The 25,730-nt window shown below is 40.8% G+C and overlaps 1 protein-coding gene across 18 annotated transcripts in view; it reads right to left on the reverse strand.

The window, feature by feature from the left end:
* Positions 1-934: 934 nt before the first annotated feature.
* Positions 935-25,730, reverse strand: part of ppfia1 (PTPRF interacting protein alpha 1) — a 42,729-nt gene continuing 17,933 nt past the window's right edge. Inside the window, exons 6-33 of one of the 18 annotated variants that reach the window (XM_044208285.1) lie at positions 24,265-24,366; positions 22,726-22,959; positions 21,640-21,786; positions 20,840-20,974; positions 17,114-17,197; positions 16,864-16,995; positions 16,589-16,651; positions 16,322-16,401; positions 16,082-16,232; positions 15,683-15,688; positions 15,221-15,444; positions 14,835-15,066; positions 11,804-11,833; positions 10,423-10,547; positions 10,140-10,312; positions 9,911-10,004; positions 9,440-9,451; positions 8,120-8,201; positions 7,808-8,008; positions 7,373-7,435; positions 6,238-6,264; positions 4,725-4,900; positions 4,352-4,449; positions 3,999-4,174; positions 3,434-3,502; positions 3,117-3,285; positions 2,827-2,891; positions 935-2,553 (exon numbers count right to left, since the gene is read on the reverse strand). In XM_044208285.1, the coding sequence (XP_044064220.1) occupies positions 2,836-2,891; positions 3,117-3,285; positions 3,434-3,502; positions 3,999-4,174; positions 4,352-4,449; positions 4,725-4,900; positions 6,238-6,264; positions 7,373-7,435; positions 7,808-8,008; positions 8,120-8,201; positions 9,440-9,451; positions 9,911-10,004; positions 10,140-10,312; positions 10,423-10,547; positions 11,804-11,833; positions 14,835-15,066; positions 15,221-15,444; positions 15,683-15,688; positions 16,082-16,232; positions 16,322-16,401; positions 16,589-16,651; positions 16,864-16,995; positions 17,114-17,197; positions 20,840-20,974; positions 21,640-21,786; positions 22,726-22,959; positions 24,265-24,366 (3,141 nt within the window). In that variant the 3' untranslated portion in view covers positions 935-2,553; positions 2,827-2,835. Of the gene's footprint in view, positions 2,576-2,826; positions 2,892-3,116; positions 3,286-3,433; positions 3,503-3,998; positions 4,175-4,351; positions 4,450-4,724; positions 4,901-6,237; positions 6,265-7,372; positions 7,436-7,807; positions 8,009-8,119; positions 8,202-9,439; positions 9,452-9,910; positions 10,005-10,139; positions 10,313-10,422; positions 10,548-11,803; positions 11,834-14,834; positions 15,067-15,220; positions 15,445-15,682; positions 15,689-16,081; positions 16,233-16,321; positions 16,402-16,588; positions 16,652-16,863; positions 16,996-17,113; positions 17,198-20,839; positions 20,975-21,639; positions 21,787-22,725; positions 22,960-24,264; positions 24,367-25,730 lie in introns of all 18 variants that reach the window. The other 17 variants (XM_044208277.1, XM_044208303.1, XM_044208261.1 and 14 more) reach the window with 17 other exon arrangements.

Below are 25,730 nucleotides of genomic sequence, written 5' to 3' on the forward strand. Positions count from 1 at the left end.
TGTAGCTTAAGATAAAGTACGATATATTGTGCTGTGTTTTTGTAATATCAATTTTCTGTTCTTTGACTGTTCTGGATTTCTCAAGTAACAGAAAGGTTAGAAAATAAAACCTGATAAATTAATTGTTAAATGATTATAATAATAAAAGTATGTCATGTCCTCATTTGCATGTTAATTATATAGAAACGTAGAAAATTCCACATTTTGTGTCATTCATTGATTTCATTTAGATCACTTTGTACAGATGAGGTTTCACTTTGACATGAAAAGGGCATTTTTCTGTTCATCAGTATCAAAATGCAACATTAAATCCCCTTTGATAAAGTGTTATAAGATCATAAAGCATGAAAACATCCGGGTGAACGATTTATATAGGTACTGTAATTTTCTAAGAACTTTCCTGGAAATAATGTAATTTAGTAGTACGTATAGGGAAAATATGATTTGCATTTGATGCATTCCCTACTTATTTATTAGAAACATTGTATGTTTGCCTGTAGAAAATAATTTCACATTTCACAATTTTTGCATGTTCAGCTGACCTGCTGTGAACTGACTAAAAGACCGTTACACTAGCAATTAACTGGAATTAATTTATTTGAAGTGTACAGATTGAACAGTGTCTCAATTTTCCCTATAATTAGTACCAAATTACAGTTCTTTGCAGGCAACTTCTGGGAAATTATTCAGAAATTAGGCTTTCCAACAAACAGTGGCCCCTCATCACTGTAACGCTGACTGAAAACTGAGACAGATGACAGATACTGCTTATTGCCACATGACTGACATGACAAAATGCATTCAGTCACACTCAACAAGGAGCTTGTTGAAGTAGGCTGTCCGAGAAAGCCAACAACAAACCAAAAGTAGGACAGGAAAAGGCAAGAGATTCTTGAAAAGAAAAGCTTTAGTCTTTTTTATCTGCAGTGGAAAATAAGTTTCAGTATTTTATTGAAAGTAAGCAATAAATAATATTGTGATAAAAATAGTTTATAAGTACTCAGACTGTACATCATTGTTACAAGATCAGAAGATTCAATGGGAAGAGCAGGAATAAAACAGCAACATGATTTGCATTGTGCATAAATGACTAAATCACATACAGAAAAAAAAAGCCTTTCTACTTCAAGCTTGAACTACATGTAGGGTGAAAGAAAACTCTTCGGTTCCTTCTCATTTGCCATAAAAACTAATGGTGGAACCCGTGTTGGGAGCGTAGACGGGACAAACTTAGACATGAGGAGCGGTGCTACATTCATAGCAGCAAACTGGGGCTTCAGCTCTGAAAGTGTAACTGACGAAACACAATGTGGATGAGTAATAATAAATAAGAACAAACGACCGAGAGGAGTTAAGAAACAATAAGGCTTGATATGAAATCTTCTTACAAAGTCTTTTTAAAAAAGGTGTATGGGTGAATCGCACCGCCTTGAGGGTTATCTAGTCACAGCGGGGATCGACTGAGGCCTCAGTGAAGTTGGTCCATCGAAGGAGTTGCCACACTTTCGACTCCTCTGTACGTTTCAAGTCCTCCTGTACAAGTGAGCCTGTCGGTGTGTTTCTCCAGAGGTAAGGGAGGTTTGTTTTGTTAAAGGGGCGAGCTGGGTGTGGGGTTTGGTAGGGTGGGGATTAGTGGAGAAGTTTCCGCATGCAAGGTCAACTAGAGAGAACCTCGAATTCTGTTTTCACTTGCATCCGAAAGAAGCCCTCCGTTTTGTTTTTCTTTTTTCGCTACTGTTATATGGCTTTAATTCTTTAATTCAAGAGTTTCATTTTGGTTTCGCAGATATGGAAAATAAAGAAGAGAAAAGCAAAATATACTGTGTGTTTCACATGATATCTGTTGTCACCATCACCTGGCTTGCCAGCAGTTATTCTAACGGTGATGGATGACTCACAGTGTTGAGCAGTTTGTGAAACAGTCTGACAACTCCAGCAATTTGTCTGATATTCACACATCCATTCACCTAAGAGCTGCATTTACACAAAAATCACAGGTAATAAGCTACAAAAATTACAACAGTTAAAAAGGGCAAAGGATATGAATTAAGTTATATCACATATCAAAGTCACTTAAGCATAAATTCAATGATTAGAATTCAAATCAAAGAGAGGAAAACAAAAACATACATCTGGTCAATAGAATCAGGATTATAAAAAAGATTAGATAAAATGTCTGTTGGTAGAAATATACAAACTCCAGACAATTGAAACATTCAGTTACATACATCTGAGAGCTGAGCTTAATACGGGCACAGTGGAGAAATGTTTCTTTTTTTAAAAAGTGGGTTGATTAAGGGGATAGAGGCAAAAAGGATTACATAGTAATTCTAAAATCAATTAAAATGTTTCATTGATTTACATAAATATAATAACAAATGTAGATAAATCTAGAACGTTTCCTCTAGGGATACTGAGATCGGTGAGTAAGGTCTTTCTCTGTGATGACGACAAAAAACAAAACGTCGTTTTAGTGTCCTTGCAAGTCATTTCAGTTCATCATCCTGGTCTTGAATGCAGGGAATTCCCCTTCATCCTCTGACCAGCGGTTACCTATAGAAATAATGAGGATAAACTGAGAAGGGGAAGAGAGAGATGAACGGACATGAGAGGGGAAGCAGGAGAAGCCAGAGATGTGTGGGGGGAGAAACAAAGGGAAAGAGAGGAGAGGCGTACAACGTGCGTTATTAAAGCCGAGAACTGCAGTACAAGAAAGCTGCTTTCTGCTTGGAAAAAGAGAGCAGCGAGGTAATAGCCATACTGTATGCTTTGATTGTACACGTGCTTCTCTTATTTTAAAGCTACAGTTGATGTGTGTTATCTTACCGTTGTATGTTAACAAGAGTAGGTCCTGACTGTGGCAGTGTCCAGCCTCTGTATAGACTGACTTCCTGTGTTTCCACGTTGGCAAAATCACATGCAAAGACATGCAATTAGTCACGGCATAATAAAACACCAAAGCAGCAAAGCCATTCAAGAAGATTTAAGAGTACACGAGGAATCTGGGCCGATTCAGGGCCCATCAGAGAAGTTCTACTCGAGTAAGTAGCAGCAATGACAGAGCATATTACACACATACACATGCACACACTTCTGGCAGTCTTTCCTCTCCTTACCGTCCATCGGGCTCCTCTTTGGCTGCGTAGAGGGAGATGCTGCGCTGCTACTGGTCACTCGGAAGTTGGCGGGCAGGGTGTCTGACGCACCCAAGGACATCCCCCTCATGTCTTTGGGCCTGAACTTCTTTCTCCATGAGGGAGCTCGGCGGAAGTTCTTATCGTCATCCTAGAAAAGAGGTGGCAGAGAAAGAGGAGGGTGGAGAGAACAAGAGGTGTGTAAAAGAGAGGAAGTTGGTATCACATATAATTTCTCACTCAGTTTGTGTTACTGTGTTGGCAAGTGTTATGTGTGTTAAGTGTTATATGTTTGTCACCTCTTCCATTCTCCTTTCTGTGCCAATGGCCAGCAGACTGTTGTATTCACGCTCAAGAGTTGCTCTGGCCTAGAAAAGAGAGACAAGAGGAGGAAAAGCACAGACTGTTACTGAATTCAAAGCACCCGTTTAACTCTAAATTAATAACAGAGACTAGCCGCTTTTCATGACATAACCACAGCATCCCTCTGACTTTCAATGGCCACATCAGCCAAACGTATATCACACAATTTAGCTTCGACTGGAATTGGTTTTTTTTGGTGCACAGCGAATCACTTGTTTCTGTCTTCAAAAACTGCTTGAATACCTATCTCTTCCAAGAGTACCTACTCACCTAACATGCTCTCAGAAAAAAAAAAAAAAAACGACCTTCTCATATCCTACGCACTTATGCCTTGCAGGATGGTCTCTCACATTTCAGATATGGCAGCGTTTAGTCCAGTTACATGTTGTCAAGTGTATGGATATGACCTTTCTGACCTTGCACACATGACCTTGTGCTCGTACCTCACATGATGTTAAAACCTATAGTAAGTCGGTGAAACAGCTGGCAAGCTGTGTGTACCTGTGTGTTCTGCGTGGGGATCTGCAGCAGTAGGGCCAGGGTGTTGTGATCGAAGGTTTCGTCCAGGGCGAGCAGTGCTCCGTGGACTCCGCTCTCATAAAGGTTAGCGCTGTACTCTTTCAGCCCGATGGACTGAACCCAGCTGATCACGCGCTCATTACTCCACACCAGCACTTCTGAAATGACAGAACAGTGACAGAAATCCAGCTTGAGTGTAATTCACAGAAGACGTATGACATAACATTGTGTCTTATAGTGTCAATTAAAGAGATAAATATCTCAAGTGGGTGAACATGTATTACTCAATCTCTAGAATTTAGTTGTGCTCACAAATCAGATGGGGTGTTTGTTACCTTGAAGCTCCAGCTGAGACTCTTCCCTTCTCCTCTCCAGCTCCTTCCTGTCATAGTTAAGCCTCCTCAGACTCATCACTCCGCACTGAAAACTGTTCCTATTGCACAGACACAAAGACAGTTGTTTATTTGGACACCCATTAGTTGTTATCTTAGCAAAATCTACTCTTGTTACATTGATGTACATTCTGTCTTTCACATAGTACTTCCCAATGCAACAGTATTTGTGTTTATCAGTTTTTGGACAACAATGGGGGTCTATGGCACAGAGGAATAAGCTATATAAAGTTTTCGATACACAGATAATATGTTATGTGGGATCAATTCATTGTTGGTTTTGGTCTCTTCAGGGCATTCATTGAGATAGTTTTACCTGTGGAAGCTATCCACCATTTTGAGCTGTCCCCTAAGGTCCTTCTTGGTGAGGTGGTCAAGCATGCGGGCGTCCACCAGGGACTCCATGAAGTAGGAACGGTACTGCGGCAAACCCAGGCTGGGCAGCCACTCATTACCAATCCACTCGTGGTTCATGTCTCCATACGCCAATGTCTACAGTCAGAGATGAGATGGCTTAACGAAGTGTGAGAGTGTTGGAAAGATGGAAACTGTTCTTCATTCATAAGAAACTAGTTACTACTCCAGGATATTGAAAATTATATTTTATATATTTTGTTTCACATCTGTCATTTTTTATACAGGAGCTTCCAACATTTGTTCGGTCCTAAATACAGTTAACCTGCTTACTAATTTCTCTTTATAATAATAAAGGATTCATCATGGCTTGTAAAAATGTGAGCCGACCTTAGCCGACACATTGCATAGATTATTCAATTAAGTCTCTTTATTTAGACAGTCAATATTTATTGTAAATTATCTTAACATAAATAACTTGTGCGATAACTTGTTCCCACAAGATAAGACTACTTAGGGGCTCTGTATGACTCTTCTAACGCTATCTGGGGTTTTTACACAGGAAACCTCACTTGCTGCACAGTAACCACAAATGACAAAACCTGTGATGACAAACCAGTCAACCGCAGGTTTCCTTCCGAAACCTCATCAATGCATTTCAGCTAGAGAACCTATAGTTCCTTCTAAACGCTAAAGCAACAATGAGCAATACTAAGGTGTGAACGGTACACCAAAATACATTATATTGAATAAAAAGCAAAGAAGAATTTCACATGCGCTGTGTTTTCAGAATTTGCAGAATCTCTGACAGTTTGTAGAAATACTTGTAGAAACACAGCTTCTTTACTTGTTTTTAATTCAGTCTCTGGCCACCTTTGTCGATAGTATGGAGCAGAGGATCTTCTGCCTGCAATTTTTAAGATCTATCAGAATCCAGTTCCCCTATCTAACGTGCATTGTATTGCCAGGGGTAGATGGGGTCAATTCTTGAAAATTAGGAATTTATGGAAAATGAGAATTATTAATTTTATTTTACAGTTAATTTTCTTGGGGTTACACTATAATGGAAAGGCACGACTTGTTCATTTATGCAAATGCTGTATCGAATTATTAACCTTTCTTTCCTGTACTTCACCCTAACTGTGTGCCCTTACAAGCACACGACCTCATGTTCTGGGGTTGTTTCCTGCAGTTGGTTTGGACTATGTCATAACTACTAACAAACACCACCACAGTAGTATTTAGTATTTTAGTGGGAATCCAAGTTCAAGGGGTAAAACTGCACAATTTGAATGGACCACTCCAAACATGCTTGTTGTGAATTCACCCTTAGTGAAAAGTGATCTGGAAATAAATACAGAGGGAATATCTCTGTGAGATACTTAAAAAGAATAAACACTGACTAAAATATGGCGTTAAGAACAGTAAAATTCAGACGGTGAGCATAGGTGGGTTAATGGGGAATGTGTGCAAACCTGGGCCCAGCTACACTCGTCATCCTCCTGGTGTTAGCATGGTTAGAGTGAGCATGGTGAGAAGAACAGAGAGGCGAGGGGTTAGTGAGGCAGCAGTGCTGGGTTAGAGCAGCCTAATGTGAAAAATATCATTCAAAGGAAAATAACAACAAGCCAGACAAATTAATGTTAAGGCATCGAACAGGAAATAAAAATGGTGACAAAACAATAAACTGTTGAAATGGGCAACATGGATAAAATCCACCATTATGGATTATTATTGTTATGTAATTTCATTTTTCAATATCAATATATCTCGTAATATAGTAAATTTGACAAACTGCATATATTAAAAAAACAGACAGGAAAATCAAGGAATTCCAATACCTGACAAATCTAAGATATTTCATCATTGTCGTGATTATATGATTCAAAAATCATACAAAAATCCAATATTGCAATAAGGCAGATGTACTCATTGATTTGCTCAAAATGGTATTATACAACAAGAGATATTAAAGCAAGAAGCTACCTCGTAATAAATGGTAAGGCACAATCTCTGACAGCAGACAAATTTATATTGTCTCGCTGTATATACCATCATATCGCCCAACCCTAATACACTACACTGTTCCTGGAACAGCTAAATTAAAACAAATAAATCAGAAATTAACAGTGATGGTGGGAAGGAGTATTTCATGCTTATTTTTTCTTTTTCTTCTGCCATTTTAGATACCTTGTTCTGACTGACTCAAACACCACTCATTCCAAATAAAAAATTTAGAAACTGCAGTAAACAGCAGGTTTTTAAAGCAACTACACAGCACTAACACGCGTACACACTAACTAATGTCAAAGCAGAAACACACATACAGTATGTAAGGTTCTAAAGGAAGAGACAAGAAAAAGACTAATACCAACAAGGAGGAAAGAAAAATTACAAACTAGAAAGAATAAGGCCTTGTTTCAAGTTGCCTAGTGAGACTCCATGAAGGCAGATTAATACTGGACCGATCAACCACACTGAAGTGTGAAATATTAATATATGCATGCAATGAGTAAGATCTGGCTGTCCTGAAGGCAACTTGGAACGAGCCTCAACAGTCACCACAAAAGCAAGAAGCCACCAGCGCTCAGCCAATCAGGGTAGACTAACCGTGGGAGGTGTGGCTGCCAAACTTTCCATTTCTTCATGTGTGACCCAAACGTTTCCTGTGGTCTGATCATTTGACACCCCCCAATCACGAGTGAGAGAAGTGCGTAAAGAAGAAAGAGTGATGGACAGAAAGAGAGCGGGATGGAGAGAAGAAAAGTTTGTTCATTTATTGTTATCACTGTTAGAAAAAGAATTAAGCTAAAACCAAAACTAGTTTGATCCCATCATTAGTACATGTTAAGTATATAAGTAGTTAAAATGTTAATGCAATAAAAGTGTCATGCTCAAACAGATGACAAGAATGTGTAGACAGAGAGCTAAAAGGCATCATCAAGAATTTGGATGGGCAAAGTGTCATCTTCATACAAATAATATTGAGGCAAACAGCTACGTGCAGTATTGTTTGTTTTTTTTCAACACATTAACCAAAAGTACCGTTCTTGAGGTCGGCGGGGCAGAAGGGCTGGTGAGAGACATGATTTCCTGGATGGCCAGGCGAAGTTTCAGACGATGTAACGGGTTGCTGATACCAATCTCCCTTTGGATCTCTGTGTCTGATAGTGCTGACATAATGGCTCCACTCTTCACATTGGCACGGCATGCAGCCACGTACCAGGCTGGCATTCCCACCCACAGCTGAGCAGAGGGAGGCAGATGAGAGACAGCGCCATTAGTTAACCTTAATAAATGCTAATAGAAATGTTACTGGTTTGAATGGTTTTCAGATCAACTGTGTCTGTGTCGTACCTCCAACCAAACCACAACAGTTGGTCCGTCCCACTGGGCGAATGGCAGGCCCTGCCTGCGAGCCTCCTCCAGTAATTCATGCCTGAGACACAAAATATATATTAAAGCCAATATGCAATACATGTTCACTTGCCCAAAACCCACACACACAGCCACACACCCAAATCCACAGAACCTGTCATAAACTCCCAATATGCACTCAATCAAATTCACCTTTGGAACACATGTACACAAACCCAAGACATGAACAAGACATGCATACTCGAAACAGAGAGCAGGAGTTTGAGAGAAAACAAAGAAACTGAAACCCAGGAAGACTCAAACATGCTCATCTGGAAAAACCTTCAACAGCAGTATTTAAAAGTATTAACAAAACACTGGCCTATAAAGACCAGAAGTGTTTGTCAAAACCTCCTCTTACAAGCCTATCCAGGTTTAACCAGATGGGTCTTTTGTTAAGCCTCTGGGAGTCATAGTCAGGGCTTCAGGATTGAGGAACTTTATTAGAGAGTAGAGTTTTCTCCCAGAACCAGTGCTTTGAGAGTCCACTTAGAAAATGACTTTAGTATGGATGCATTCCTCTACAACTGTAAGGGACATGACATGCATAGAGGGACGTATTTAGGGCAGGAAAACTTTTGCAATGGCTTTCTAAATTCTGTACATCCATTTCATGCACATTCTTAGTTACAATGCCATTTAACAGAGAAACCCTGGAGGTTTTTGGGGATGTTGGAAGACGGCCGATTCAGGTTCTCTGAAAGTTGTTTCAATTCACAAGCAAGTCTTCACTGATGCTATAAAATGAAGAGAGCAGTTGTATTTGGCCACTAGATGGGGCTGTGTGCCACATATCACTGATAAAGAACAAGTCCATCCTCTGTTTGGCAGATCTGCCATTATAAAAAGAATAACAGATAAATGCAAAAGCCTGTTCTTAACTAACAACTTAGCTTCAGTTACATTAACAGCAACACAGTGATTGTGCTGAAGTGAATGATATGATGTTTTCAAATTTATGGACGAGAAAACTCACAAAAAGCCAACTATTTGGTCAAATTCTTCCATTAACTATCGTTCCTGTAGTAGTAGTGCATAACTTCATGCTCCAATAGGAAAATATATCACTCACTAAAAATCAGCACACACACATTCCTGTTAGTTAAGCTCCTCTGTGGAAAGCAGGGTAAAGAGCAGCATGGAAAATCAGACATTCGGAGGGACAGTTGTTTGGGGTCCTCTGAGTTATTGTTGAGGTCAACGTGAAGCCAAGTGTGGGAAGAAGATAAGGCAAAGCAAAAGCAATATGAACCAACTTACCCTGTCTTTGGACTAAACATGGAATGAGAAGGGAATGATAAAAAAAGAAGAGGGAGGTTGATAATACAATAAAGAGAAAGAATGAATTGATGCCAATTTAAGAACTACACGGAGGCAAAGCAACATTTATGGTATTTGCAATATGTCTGCACAAAACTAAGAATGACGGAAAAAACATAAAATAATTGTTGGAGATGACGACAATGGAAATGACTGGGTGTGGAATGGAAGGAAGATGAGCTGATAGGAGTGAGCGTGAGTCAGGTGGCGCGGAGTGAGCGTCTGAGCCAGCCCTGGACTGCAGCAGGAGCACCAAGCTCACAATAACACAATTGAACTTCATTAACATTGTATTCCAGTATAGGCATCCTCTATAGTAGGGTGGTATCTCGTCATCTTTAAACTGTTTTCTCAGTCTACATTAATTATGGAGACAGCAGAGGGTGGGGGAACTGTTAGGAAGACACTTACTTCTTCTGCAGCTTCCTGTTCTTCTCCGCAGGGCCTCCCAGGGTGCCCATTCCTAAACCATCCTTAGGAGAGCTCTCTGCCTCAGGAGTGCCAGCTAGGAACATAAACAAATACCCTGCTCAGAGATCTGACAGGACCAGGAACACAGAAATACTGGTAGCGTGGCATTGCATTACATTTACATAAATATGTGCTGTAGTGGAACAAAAACCGTGTGCCTAATGCTGACCTTGGCTGGGGGAGTCCTTGCCGGGAATGCTGGGTCTGCCCTTCTCCTTCTTCCCAAAGAGGCGTCCAATGGAAGACTTGATACTCTTCTTCTTGGCTGCTTTGTTGAGGGAGTCCTGGCTGCTGTTACTACTGCTGGGGTTACTACCCTGGCCGTCCTGCAGGCCAGCCAGACTATGGGACCAAAGGTAAGTGATCAGTTGGAGAGAGAATAGAGAGATCAATGGTGGACAGGGAGAAAGATCAAAGAGGTAAAGGAAAATTTCACAATTTCTTCAGGTTACCCTCGAAAGTCTCTAATGTCCTCATGGCTTGCAGCATGCCCTGCCTCCCTGTTTAGGCGCATGGAGCGTGGAGTGGTGGGGGGTGACGTCTCACATTGGATAGTGGCCTTGTCATCCTGAGCAGACTGCATAACAGTGGGAGAGACGCGTTATTGAGATGGATCAATCTGGATTTTACTCTGTACAGACCATGAGGTAAAAAAATGGGAACACCCTTTACTCTGCAAACACAGCTGTTTAGTAGAAAGCTGGTTCATTAACATTACACTATACATCGTTTATGCACCAAGCAGCTAGACTCCAAGTGGTCTGTGATCAGTCCATAGATACTGTATATCAATAGATCTAAGTCTAAGAGGAGTATAAAGTGCAGCTGTACTATGGCTTTCACAATGGCCAAAAAGACGCAGAAACGCCGTCCCTCAAAACTATAAGAATTAACTCTGCAGAATTTCTGCAAGCAAAAAAACAAAGTGGTGAACTTTGTAGCAAAACAAAAGTAATGACAACTTCATTTCAGAGGCAAAAATGAAGGCGCAAAGAATCAGGACTGACCTGGAAAAGACATCTGAACATGTCTAAGCATTGGTAACAAAGCCTGTTGACGAACTTTTTCCAAATCAGTAATATGACTTTTCACAACAGCGTTCTAGACTTTAGTAATTAGCATTATGTCCTTCTAAATTTTAGTGGTGGTACAGAGTTGATTTTGGTTTCTCATCTTGTTTGGGACTATCTTAAGTCACAGATGCAATAAGTGACAAACACCAAAACACCAACCTGATGACAGAGCACCAAGGCATACTGGTAGTACTGCTTTAACAACTTATTGGGTGAAAAAAACAGTTTTTTGCAGTGTCATTCATTCATGACCTCACGATAACAGTTCACCTTTTGTTACATCTACAGTATTTTGATTTCCACTTTAGTTTAGATTGTCTCACTTTTTACTGTCAGCAAATTTGTTGCTTGAAAAACTATTGAAACAACTAATCAATTATCAAAATTGTTGCAGATTGATTTTCTATCGATCGCGTAAGCAATTTATCCACTGATCATTTAAGCTCTAGAATAACAAAACAGTTTCAGAATAATCACCTCTGTACACCACAGTGGTGGCGGAAAAAATAAAGCCCCTCAAAAACACTGTGTGTAATCGCAAAAAGAGTCTCTGAAGACTTGATTGCAACACCTTCATATGTTCAGGAATTTGTATTGCAGGAGCAACAATTTGTACCTGATGGTACATTGTGGGATGGGATGGAGAAACTAAAGTTTAACATTGTGGATTTCACTTGGGGGCTAGGGTTGGGAGATGAGGGAGTGAAGATAATAAGACAGGTAGCCGACAGAGCCCAGTAAAGCAGGTCTCTAAGTTTACCTTCCTGCGGTGCTTGCGCAGGTCGCTAGGCTGAAGCATGGCAAAAAAGGAGAGAGGAGAAAAGCAGTTAGTGAGACACACAACAGACCAGCGGTGGAACCAAGCCATGCACAAACACACAAGAGCAGGAAATCACAACAAGATATACATTTACCGATGTATACTGGCACTCACACACACACACACACACACACACACACACACACACAGTGGACACCCAGAGAAAGTGACAGTTTAATTGTGCAGTGAAGACATGCAGTTCTTGCAGGAAGACCACCGCACCCGGGCTGGAGACACTGCAAAACAACCACGCTGAAGGTTGGGTCAGGATGGTAGGATGGGTGCAGCCTAGCTCAAGGAAAATAAAGGAATATCAGAAGGAGAAGTGCAGACTTTTACACTAATTTTGCACAAATTTTTCAGTGGAGCCAAAGCCTTAATCAAATCTATTTGAATAATTGACCTAGGTAGCCAAGCAGCTAGCAGGTTACATCTGATAACATAAGAGTGCTGAATTCAAAAGCTGTCAATGCTATGAGCGAGTTAGCTTAAAAGTTATCTGGGTGGTTTTGCTTTATGTGATCTTGTACACTTGGCAGTGTGAGACCTGAATTTATGAACCAGAGCTGTTCTTGTCATATTTTCCACTGTGCACACCTAAAAAGGCGGAGGATTTTTCCCCTGCTGCATTCCTCACAAGCCTGGCATTAGCAGAGCAAATAAACCATCAGTGTGCCACATATCTATGGGAGTTCCTCTTGCCCCCAGGAGGAAAATACCTAATCACTCATTTCCTTTCCGCAACTGACACACTGAGGCCAGGGCAAGGAAGAGATTAGTGAGCTATAAAAGGGAAACAGGAAGAGGAAATTGAGGGGGTGAGCATAAAATTAATTTAATCACCCAAAATGTTCCCTTTCTTCTAGTGTCTTCTTATGTGGGAATTAGAACATTTTGACTAGTTTCACTGATGCTTTAAAGACAGATGTGATAGTTTACCAAACATTAAAAACAGAACTATGTTAATGCATACATGGCTGACAGTCGTTTCTCAGGAATTATCTGCCAAACTAAAGGCAGCACTCCTTTCATGTCTGTAATGTGTTACAGCCCTAGTTCAATAAACTTCATGAACTGTTTAAATCCCTCACTCTCAGCAGAACACCGTGCCAGCTTTTCACTATAATAGTTCTACAACATTTGAATTATAACTGCTCTGCAATCAAGCCAATGCATGAGGTCTTAATTTTTTATCCATAACCTCAACAAATATGACACATAAATAGAAATGGGCAGCGACTGGTGACCTTTTTCTCCCAGAAATCTTGCAAGGACTGAACATGGGTACTGCGTGAACTTAATTCTTGCAATTGCAAGATCACAAATTCCTGAAAGGACTGACCGATGAGTAATACCAATCTCCAGTGTGGCATTATAGTTCCCCAGAACCAAAATTTCCACCCCAGCTCACTGTTATGTTTTGAAACACAACTGCGTTTAAAGAAGTGCGACTGCAGGGGAGGGGCTGAACAGAGGAGAGTCATTTCAATAGTGTACAGGCTTAGTTATGAGTTTCTAACGAAACAAGGTCTCTGTAAGTTGGAAGAGTAAATGTTGTAAATACAGCATAGCATGGTGACTGTACAGCAAGCCCTAAGAGACAACATTACCAAACATAGAATAACAAAGCAGTGACAAAACCGAACCAAAGTGATTCACAAAGAAAGGCAGCCCCAAGCTGGAGCACCAGAGGTACACAGGTGAGCAGGAGGAGCTCACGGGTGCAGAAAGGGTGTGTACTCTCTAGTTTCTAAACCAAAACAACTAAGTTTTTGTTCTGCTAGTATTAGCCATAAAAGGGAATACCGGTTCCCAGTTGAGAGGTGTGTCCCTTTCAACTCATTGTTCAAATACCCACATGTATCTAGAACATTGATACAAGACCAAGACAGTCACCTGTAGTTTTGTTCTTGGTATTACTCCACTTTCACACAGAGCTCAAATTAATCAGATGCTGAAAAGCTTTCTTGAAGGTTTATGCCTTTTTTTGTCCTGCAAAAAAACCTGTCCTCTGAAGAACTTTCCCAGTTAATCCCAGATTAACCTAAAGCCCTTTTTTAAAACCCACTAGCCAGGTGTATGTGTGAAAAGTGCCTGTGCCTAACTGGAGAACTGACCCCATTTCACAATGTTGTCCATGTGCTAGAGCAGAGGTTGAATTTTAACACAAGTCTTCTGTTTCCTCATCTGTAAACCATTTTACTGCTGATACAAAGGGAAAGCTAGAAAAGTTCCCTTTTTCATGAACAGTCTTTAAGGCAAACAGTCTAATTGTTCTTATTCTTAACATCAAGCTCTTGCTACACAACAAATTCGTAATCACAGTTATTCTCAGAGCAAAGTGATGTGTTTAGCACGCAACGGGGAAAAAAGTTTGTGTGTCCAGTGCGTACTTGGAGATGTCAAAAGGAACAGAACAGAGAGGAAGTGGCAGACTGCACCCACCTGGGGAGAAAAGGAAGGGAGCTGTGGAGAGCTCTACAGGTACCTGAAAGTATGGTGCATAACTATAGGCTTGAGAGGGAGGACTGAAGCCAGTTGCACCATAGGGCAGGTAAGTTACTGTCTGCTGGGAGAGGGAGCTCTGGATGATGTAGGGGTCATAGCAATATTGCTACGGGCAGGGGGCAGTTACATATACATATGGTTACATACTCTCATACATACACACGAAATATTAGTGCATAAATAACACTGATGAGAGGCGACAGTATAAATACACAAAATCAACATGGAAAGGCAAACCATGTTAAAGCATATATGGAAGAACATATACTAACTACAAGAAGACAACAAACAAAAACACCAACATAAAAATAATAAAGGAAACTATAATACTGACTACTACTAATACTAGTGTTTTCTGAGGCATAACTGAATGAGGTATTTCCAAATGGGAGTATTAAATGTGCTATTCAGTGCAGTGGCATGTTCCTGGTTGGGAAACATATCAAAGTAAAGGAAGTGTTACCAAGGTCATGACACCCATGCGGTCCAGTTCTCTGTTGGGGCTGCGCGGAATGCGTCTGGGGGTGGAGTGGCCAGAGCCTGGGGGAGAGCCGCCCAACGAGGAGCCCGCACACAGTGACGGAGGGATGGAGCTCATAGAGCGGAAACGTCCTCCCAGGCTATCGCCGCTGCCCACCCGGCACTCAATCTCCTCTGCCCGGATGGTTGTGCTCTCCTTCTCCTCTTGGATCATTCTGCAACAATAAAGGAAGCAGAAGGAGATGGTGAAGTTAAATTAACACACTACAGTCCTCGACATGAATGATTGAATGACATTGTGAAAAAGATAAGGTTACATGAGGCCAGGTTTTGGAATGCTTGTTCTGGTAGCTATGGAGCCGCTGGTACCTAATTTCATTGTTGATAGCGTCCAGCTGCTCCTGCAGCATTAAGGCGAGGGTCTGTGCGTCAGCCTGGCCACCAGGGGACAGCAGGTCCACCGAGCTGAAAATCGTCTCTCGATCCTCCTCCAGGTCTGAAGCATCCATGTCACTCTCAAAGGCCTGGGCCACATTTGCCAGCACGTTGGCCTGCTGCATGCGCTCCCACTCCTGCTCATTCAAAGTCTGCACCTGGATTAATCCATACAGGTATAAAACAGGGAATCGAGAGAAAATGGATATTAAAAACAGAAAAAGGATATCGTAGGGAGAAAAGGATAAAAAAAGACAGAGAAAGCAGGCAGGAGAGATATGAGAGAATGAGAGGCAACAGAGAGATAAGGAAGTTAGCTCAATACTTGAGTATTTGTCATTAATGCACCACACAGACACACAGACTGTCAATGTTATCTCCACCACACTGACTTACATGTCGCTGATGTCCAGAGTGGAAGCAAACAGAAAGAAATGGAGAAGAAGAAATTCATCAGAAAGAACATAAACAGGTAGAGGAAGGAAAAAGGCACACAATACAAATAACACATGTTATGTGGAAGACAACACACACACAAAAAAAGGCCCTTCTACTAAATTAAATTATTTCAAAAGGGGGAAAGACACAAGAAAAGTAGTCAAGTAATCAAACTAACAGGAATTTGCTAATCTCCTAGTCAAAAGTACGTTCTCACTTTCTCATTTGATTAGATAATGCTAGTCAGTGTTTATGTTACATAAACTGTCTATGTTAAAGTGCCAGCCTAAATCACGGGGGGTGAATCTATAGCGGACATGTAGATGTTCTCAAATTTTATATGAGCTGGGAGCTCACCTTCGATGGCTCGTCCCGGAGTGCTGCCATCCGTCCTTTTTGAGGCCGTCTCAGCACAAGAGCGCTGCCATAATGGTCTGAGTTACTGTCCATCATTGAGGAAGCTGAGACTGGATACCTGAAATCTGGAGTGCTGCCCAGCTGAGACCGTCTGGAAAAACACACACACACAAAAAACACAATCAGAAGACTCTGAGAGGTTAGCGGTTGAACCTGAACTCTACCAGTTAACTGACTTACCCATGTAGTAAGGAGTTGCTCCTACTCCTACACTGCTCGTTCTCTGCCCTCATAGTCTCAATCTGGATCAGGAGCTGCTCCTATAAGAGAGAACATTTATAGACATAGCGATCATTTGGTGGAGATGCAAAGTCTGAAGCCCTAAAGGAAAAAGCCACCATTGATAAGAGTATATAAAATAATAATTACACATTATAAGAAGCCCAAATTCCCCCAAAAACACAGATACAGGGGACGAATCAGCTTATACTGTAAATGATCCCTCACCTTCTCATGGTGAGACTCCTCAATTAACTTCTTGGTATGTTCCAGTTCTCTTATCAGGGCATTCTAAAAAGAGACAGGATTAAGCTGACGCAATGGCAAATAAACAGTGACTGAGCTACCAACTATGCACCAGGACATATGATGTCATTACCAACTAGTCATGGGACACACATAGTGGAGGAACAACTATGTCCTCAGCTTGTCTGCCTCTTTGCTAGTCTCACTGACTTTCCAACTGTAAACTGCACCACTGATCACATTTATGTATTATTCACCTTATCCTCCAGGGCAGACATCCTCTCTTTGAGGTGAAGCTGGAGCCTCTCGTTGGACTCTGAAAGGAGCTTGTCCACTGTCTCAGACAGACGCTTGTTGTGCTCCTCATTCATCTTCTCTCGCTGCCGTGCCTATACAAACAGAAAAACAACATTTTAAAAAGGTTCACACGTTGAGACTGTCTCAATAGCAGTAAAACTGCAAGGAGTAGGTCTAGTGTAGTGACAGCCGATTTCCCCTCTTCCTCACCCTGAGCAGTTCCTGGTTCTTCTCCTCCAGCTGGGCCTCCAGCTGCCTCAGTCTCTCCTCCACATTGCCATGGCGTTCCTCTGCCTAAAAATGGGGGACAGTAAAAAACCTGTTTAATCTTTTCTGTACTAAGATATCCAAGTGTCTCAGTATATTCAATCCTCTCAGAGCTAATGAGAGTGTCTCTAGTGCTAGGCTTTGATCTCCCCCTGGAGTTTGCCATCCATCCTGGAGAAGGACGTCGCTGAGGAAAGGCCTAAGCTTGGGCCCTGTTTGAGGTTTTGGGTGCAAAGCCCAAGTCCTTCAAAAGGATGGGGTCACTAACAGCTTGGAAAGCAAGCATCTATCATATGTAGCATCTACCAACATGCACCAGCTGCATTAGGAGAGGACAGCAAAGCAGCACAACCCACAGAAAGACTAAAACTCGCTGGTTCAGAATGGGTCTTTGCGGGGTGACTATGCACGACAGTAAGCATTATCGGTCCGTGTACAGTAAAGGCAATGAGTCTGTGTTACCTAATTTCTTTGATAAACAAAAATGTAAGGCAGTATGAAATGTCTTCTTTTTTTTTTTTTTTTTTACATTCAAGGCTTCTATTGAGGTTTTCGAATGAAGCCTCGAATGTCTGACGTCACATTTTAAGACGTCATCACACAAAAAAAAATTTTAATCCTCAGTTTGAATAAAGTGATTCATTGGATTAAGTGAGTTAGTCTTTAAAGGCAGAATGAGTAGGATTTGTCGGTTGCGGTTTGTAAACACGAGATTCAAAGTTGGCCCCGAGCGAGAGAGAGAGCAGCAGTGGTCGAGCAAGCAAGAGAGTGAATGAAGAGAGGGAGCGCATTAGCGAGAACAAAGCAGTGAATCAGAGAAATAAGACGTTATTTTCTCTGTTTCACGGCGGTTTATGTTCTAAAGCACAAATAAACACGGCCACACCTCCACACAACTCTGCAGGAAGGAGCCACATTGTCGGATTTTGTGTGAATGCAGCCGCAGCCGCGCTTCATCCTGTCCGCTGTGTCTGCTTTGCGTGTGTGTGTGTGTGTGTGTGTGTGTGTGTGTGTAGCTCAGCCCCGCCCTCGGTCAAACAGACACACAGTCCTGCAGCTCTTTATACATCCATGACACAGACAGAGAGCAGAGGGGAGAGACGGAGACAGCGATGTAACCCGGTCGCTACGTTTTTTTGTTTTTTTTTAAGAGTCCCGGCTTTTATATTATGAGAAATCAGAGGAAGTCCTCTCTCCCATTAGTGCTAGCTTCACAGCTATCCAGCGCCAGCCACATAAAATGTAGCGGCTGTGGATGAGAGGGGAGTTAATTGCTGGAAGTCAAAGATGTCGTTAAGTTTATGTTCTGCTTGTTCAACAGTTGTTTGATAAATTGCTATTAAACACATTCAGAGAGGATTTGAATTCTATTTTTATTCTCAATATTTATCATTTTGTAAATAATGATTATTGGCTCATAAAACAACAATTCAATATTTTATCTGCAATTAGGCATGTTGAAAAATATAACCAGTGTATAATAGCAGATAGTCTTATTTATGTAAGAGCCAATAGGCTGGTGAACAATTTTCTGTGGCACAGCCTGTTCCAGTTTTTAGTGGCTCTGATGGGCAGGGTCTCCACAAGTCTTTGAGCAAATCAGCTGGCCCTTCCTGTTTGTGTTAGACACCAAACATTAAGGTTTTTCTGTGTTTGAGAAAAAAGGAGATGTACCAGCATGAAGATCTGATCAACACAGTTCACTAGCACATAAAGCACAAACATACAGGCGTACAGAGAAGGCCATGTCAGGGCCAGGTTTCAGGCTCAATACGATACCACAGCATTTTGATATATGGTCTGACACTGCACTTAACCAGGCACTTGACATGTAAAGGATAAACTGTAACTGAAGTTAGAGATGTTGATGACAATATTTTTGTTTGGTTGGTATTTTAAGTAACTCACATTAATTTGTTTCTTCAGTAGTTCTGGAAATGTAAACAGTCATTAGTTTCTACTGGCCTGGTTAAGTTCAGTAACAGAACAAAACAGAGTTTTCCAGTATCCAAGAGGACGGGTTTAGCTCGGTGAGTAAAGCTGGTCTACCTTCTTCTGAGTCTTAGTGCCTTTAGAGCCACACAGAACACACTAGGGGTTTGACAAGGCGGTGGTACGGGCAGCATGAAGACCACACAAAAACAGAGCATGACAGAAAGACAGAAATAAATGATAAAGAGGAGAAAACAGGGTATACTTTTAATGTGAACTTGAGCACAATTAAACAGAGTGGTTGGATGGAGAAAATGGACAGATGCTGTAGATTCAACAACGGAACATGACCGTTGTCACTTCAATTTCTAGACTTGAAGACAGAACAGGTAGACAAACAGATGACATATTGTGTTAGAAGAGGAGGAATAATACATTGAGGGATGTTATATTAGACTTCAAAAGATAGACTTGAGTGACTGATGATGAGATAATTGTGCTACAAGCTCCTCCGAGTATGAGAGGGTGGAGAAAAGAATGAATGATTTATGTCGATGTCTTGGAACTGCATGGAGGCAATATTAAACATACCAAGGCATTTCTTTCTATTTCTAAGCATGTCTGTCTAACTGCCATGTTCTATATAACAACTATGTGGCTTAAGATCTAGCCAAAGAGGAAATGCATGGAGGAAACAGTTTAGATGAGATACAAGACTGAAGAGTTTAAGAGTGGGAGAAAAAAGAAATTTGAACAGGTAAAAACTGTTGTTTAGACATGAGGGAACGTATTAAATAGTATGTAATGTCTGTAACGTAGCATAGGCACAGCAGACTTGTCATGATTTTTGGAAAGCCAGGACCACTGTTGAAATGAGTTATGCTATTTTATTATCCTGTGTCATGCTACAATTTTATGCCTAACACATATTTGAGTTACATGCTATTTATAGTGTGTTTTGTTTTTATTTTATTTATTTTTTTGTCTTTGTATGTCCATGTCCTGTGCAGGATTGAATCCTTTTTTGTGCAAATATGGAACACGTTGTCTCATGTGTATGTTGTTCTACGATAAAATTCAAATACAATGAAAACAAATTAATAGACAAAAGTAACAAGTAAAAGAAAAGCAAGGAGGGAGAAACCGCAGAATAGACCGAGAAGAGGCGCCTGCTTCCTGATGAATTCTAAAACAAAAGACTCAGATGAGAATAAAAATGAATGCTAACTTAAATTTCAGAGATGTATTGTGAGCCAGTTCCAACACTAATAAGGTGCTAAATTGCCTGTGCAGGTTCAGCAGCAGCATGTGTTGTCCAAGACAAAGATTCAAACTATAAATGGACAAAAACATGAGCCAAATCTCTAAAAATAGGTCCCTGTGGATATTTGGAGTAACATAAACAATGGCTTCCTCAGCAGCTTCCGCAGCGAGCTCCTGGTTGTTTCGATGTAAAGGAACTAATCTAACAGTCCTGGTTACATTATGTGTGCTGGTACCCACTGTATGTTAAGGTTAGGATCATAGTTTGAAGTGATGCAATTTTTAGTTAATTCATATTCCTTTTCAGTTTGTTTTTTCACAGTTGCCACCATTTCCCCCCAGCAGATACGTCAATGGAAGATTCAATCAAAGGTTTGGGATTTTCAAAGGCCTCTGATTAACATTTAAAGTATTTAATTAATTAATTAAAAGGTGGGTTGAGTGGTGCACGGGGCAGTGGACAGGTGCTGGTACCTTTGTGAGGGCAGCTACCCTCTGGGCTAGCTCTGCTTCCACCTCAGGCAGAGTCTCTGCCTTGCGGATGGTCTGCTGCAGCTTCTGCTCAGCCAGCTCCAGCTTCTCTTGGAGTTGCCGGTTTCTGTCCTCAGTCTACAACAAACAAACCAAAAGCAAACAGTCATTAGCAAGCATGGCGAAGACTCATCTGTACTACATGCTGGCCTCAGGGTTTGCATTCATTTCCACAAGGTGAAGAGAGTGGCAAGAAATAAGACTGTAGGTCAGGAAAAGAGAGAGCGGGAGACAAAGGGAGACAAAAGGAGACAGGGAGAAGGGATGGGTAAGGGTGGGGTGGGCAGGAAGTGAGGAAGAGAGCATTCATAATGACACAAAGACCCGTAAAAGGAGAGAGACATCTCCATCTCAGTGAGTACATGTAAAGAAACAAGCCAGTGTCTTTGAGGCTTCCCATTCAGTGCCTGCTGCGCTGGTCAGTGTGTGAATACAGCGGGAATTCATTAGCAGGGGTTTGAAAACTGCCAAGGAGAACAGCAGGCGATTCCTGCTGGCAGACAACTTTGAGACTCAAACGTCAAAATCAACACATGCCTTATCTACTCTAAGTCAGATTATAATGTGCAAGTGTGTGTAGATGTTAGGAGGGTGATGAGATAACTGATCTTAAATGATGCAGTAAGCTTAATGTTTAAGATGTGACTGCATCAATTCAAGTAAACTCACGGACAAACTGATGAAAGCTTCTAATCTGTGATCACACATTTTTAAAAGTTACAGTCAAAGAGCATGGGGCCTACTTGTCTGAAGAGGGAGTCCTTGTTGGCCACTTCATTCTCCAACTTGTCGTTAAGGTCGTGGACGGAGGTAGCCTCCCGCTGAGCTGCCAGGTAGCGCTTCTCCAGGGTGGTGATCCTCTCCTCCATGTCTTCCTTCTGAGCCATTGACTACATATACACAAACATTTGCATTAGTGTCTTCAGTCTTTGTGGCCTTGACCCTGACCTACTGCCCTCTGAGCTTTGCATCTTTGGAAGGGAGAGACTCTGAATTACTGTTGGAAAACAGTTCTAATGACCTAGGCACAGAAAAAAGCACACTGGAAAATTAAACAAGTGAGGAGTACAGTTTCGCAGAAGAGAATTATACTCCAAAAGATACAATGTGGGTAATACTGTTAGCATTGTACCGCAGTGTGTACATATACACCATTAAACCCCATTATGTGTAAATCGCATACGTAAATAAAGGTACATCTTATCTTAAAAAAATACATTTTCTGCTATCCACTACAACTTTTATTGGTTGGTAATTGTGCTTATGTTTTGTTTAACCCTCTTCATCACCTGTGGGACATAAGACCACAATGAGTTCCAGTTTTTAATTGTACCATTCTGCTTTCATATGTTCTTTCATTTTATATTAAGAGGGCAGAGACCATAATATATATATGTTACATGCATGCTGTATGTTAGACATACATATTCTAAACACACTTGGAATGTATTATTTCAGTATGGTTTAATTTGCAAAACTAGACAGATTTATTTTTGCAATATATTTTTTATAGGATGCTGTGTGGAGTGTGCACAAATTCCCATCAATCCCCATATATCGATAACATTTAAAAACTGAAGATATATTTTTGGACTTTTGTGCTTTCACATCATTTCACCTCTATGACAAGAGCATCTCACTGGGCAAATCTGTATAGGCAATTAGACCTTAAAAAAGATGAAAAACAGATTTACACTTATCTGACTTAAATTTTCACCTGTCAATGCAAAAGAAAAAGGAAATACATTTAAGCAATGTATTTAAAAATGTGCTCCTTGGCTCACACTTCACTTCATCTTATGATTTCAAATAGACCCCATCCTCCCTACCTCTCTCAGGTCTCTCTGTAGCCGCGTGTTCATGTCTTCGGACTTGATGAGGTCCTTTCGGGCTGTGTCCAGGTCCTCTTCCAGCTCATTGATGCGTGAAACCATAGCAGCCATGCGCTCCTTCATCTGGCCCAGATCAGCTGTCTGACGGTCCACCACCTCCTGGAGCTCACCGACCTTCCCGAACACAGGCCCCGACTCCTCCTCCTGACTCAGTGAACCATCTGAAGACCGCTGTGGGTGAATTAATTTTAGCAAGTGCACACAGGATGTACAGAACTCACACGTAGGACTCACTTCAGTACAAGTCCGCCACTGAACTGATTAACCTACTTTAAACATCTCCTAGAGGAAGATGAGGCAACAAGCATAGAAACTTCAGAATGGAGGAAAGATTAACATGAAAACACTAAAAGGAAAATGGAAGAAATCGTGAGGCAGCAAACCAAGAAGTTTCTTCATAGTATATTCAGTGTGTGAAAACACCTCAACCTAATATGGGCAGTTCCCTAAACATCGACTGAATAGGCAACAAACCACCTCTGGCGGACAACTATTATAATGCATATTATAATGTCACAACATTTTTGGGGCTTTGATCTGAATAATTCAGACTGATCAATATGATATATGTGATGTTAATCTGCCTGAGACATTGTGGTTCTGGATGTTGTGTTGTTTAAGTGTGCACTCTGATCAAGGCATATCCATAACATTACATCAAATGCTTTGACTCTGGATTTGACAGACGAAATATCTAGATAAATTACAGTTTACCTGTTCGCTATGTTGTCATTTTATATTTGAATCAAGCCTATTATGCACATAATGATAATGAGACTCATAAAATTAATTTTGAATTGCTCACATTCACTCTATACCTGCTGTTCCTCAAGCACTGAGTAATACAGCAGAGTCCAACAGTTACATAACTTAAAGAATACATACAAGATGACTGAGTCAGTGTTTTATTATTTTAAGCTGAGACATACTGCAGAACAAGCTGCCAGCAGTAAACTGGACTGTTTCCAGCCTGCCCACCTCTTCCAGTATTTGCATCTTGTCCGTGCATGTAGGTAGATGACATAGCATAGCACAGCTGATCATTGCATGCCAGGACAGAAATGTTAAATTTTTCTCAATAAATGGAAGAAGGGAAGGAAAATGGAAAGATCACTAATGCATGATTATTAACCTGTAGAGCTTGGGCATATTCTTATTTGTTTAAACAATTTGTAATTGTGTTTTCATCAGTACATACTGTAGATGTTTATGACAAAATATGTTAAGAGAACCATTCTGACACTAAAAAGATTTCCGTGAGATAACCTTACTCCTGCACCTCAATAATGTTAACATTACAACATGTTACAATTTAACAGTAAATTATACTGTATATATCCTGAATTAATTTAATTAGTTAAGATTTTATTCCATTAACAGATGCTAGACACTTGACACACACAAACAACTGTGGCCTTGTCTCTTGCTAGGCTTTCACACACACGCCATTTCACATATGCTGTTAAGTAACCTCACCTTGCCATTAGTGCTCGGTGTGTTTTCAGAGTTGTGGTTGACCTCGCTGGTTCCATCTGCCAGCCCTCTCTTCTGGCTGCTCTGCTCCCTGAGGTAAGCCAACTAGAGAAAACACCACTTTGTTAACACCTTCATTCATTTGCTGGTGATAACCATAAAGAAATTTACTGGTTAACCACTTACCAAAGAGCAATAAACTAGCTTGCTTCCTTTTATCATTTGTGATGTTATTTTTTCCATTTCACTAAAGTATGTGTGTTTGTGTGTGTGTATACATCGGACAGAGACACAAAGAAGTGTAGCTTGCACCTCAAAACACTTAGTGCCCAGAGCCTTGAGTTCAAACCACAACTATTCTGGTTGCAAACGCATATGAATACGCTGCACAGGTCAATATACTCTATATATGCCAAATAGCTTAACAGTAGGAAAAAAACAGAGCAAAAAGCTGCCTTGCCTTAGGAAGTAAGGTTACTCATAAAAGCAGAGAGTGGCAAATGGTTGATTTTATGTGTGCTGGTGAGTGTGGTCGCAGGCTGATTCCTAGGGACAAAAGATGACTGTAGCATGAAGTGCTGTAGCATGAAGCAGAGAGGAAATCTAGGACATTTCCCAAAGATCCTCTGGGCCTTTTGTCAATCTTAATCCCATTCACTACACAGTGGACTGAAGACTCTTCCTCCTTTGCATGCATGTGCACGTGTGTGTACGTAAGAGTTGTGAATCTCTTTTTCTTAGATCTGGTGTGAATACTCAAAGTATGTAAAATGACTGCAATAAAATACAATTCAGTGCCATCAGGAGCAATGCTAAGTTGATCACATCTGTTTTTAAAAGGCCGTCAATTTTTTTGCCAGCATCTCGTGGTGCGTAAATCTCCTAAAGGCATAGCAACGGCTGACTGTTACACTTGATTGTCAAAGACCGATATCAAGCCTTCTCTCCATTCAGTTTGTGTCGCCACAGAAAAATCAAAAGGAGCACATCATTCATTCCTACATCATGTGTGCTATCAGTTATGGTCACTGCTTTTCACTAACAGGGAGTGATAACTAACCTTCACTTTAGATTTCTGTGAAGATCGACAACCTAAATAAACTTCTTAAATCAGTGCATTTGGAACATTTGACTTGTTTTAAATATGAAAATCTACCAATAAAAAGAATTAAAGGATAGGGACAACTAGGTCCTACTGTGTAGGGCTTCCCAATAAAGCACAAATACTGCTTATACTTCTGCAGTTCAACAAGTTATGACAGACAGCAGTGACACACAAAAGGTGGGAACCATCTGTTTACTGTAGTTGAATTTGGCAATGTTCAGTTTGGGGTTGAAGGTGTTAATTTAAGCCTAGATTATCACGCACCAGGTGCACATATGCTAAGCATAAAAAAGCTGAGAATTTAAAAAAATGTAAGCATGGTAAGTGGTTTTAACTGATTACTTTAGGCTGTCAAGTTGTTCCA

The sequence above is a fragment of the Siniperca chuatsi genome, linkage group LG1, assembly GCF_020085105.1.
Source record: "Siniperca chuatsi isolate FFG_IHB_CAS linkage group LG1, ASM2008510v1, whole genome shotgun sequence".
NCBI classification, from domain to species: Eukaryota; Metazoa; Chordata; class Actinopteri; order Centrarchiformes; family Sinipercidae; genus Siniperca; species Siniperca chuatsi.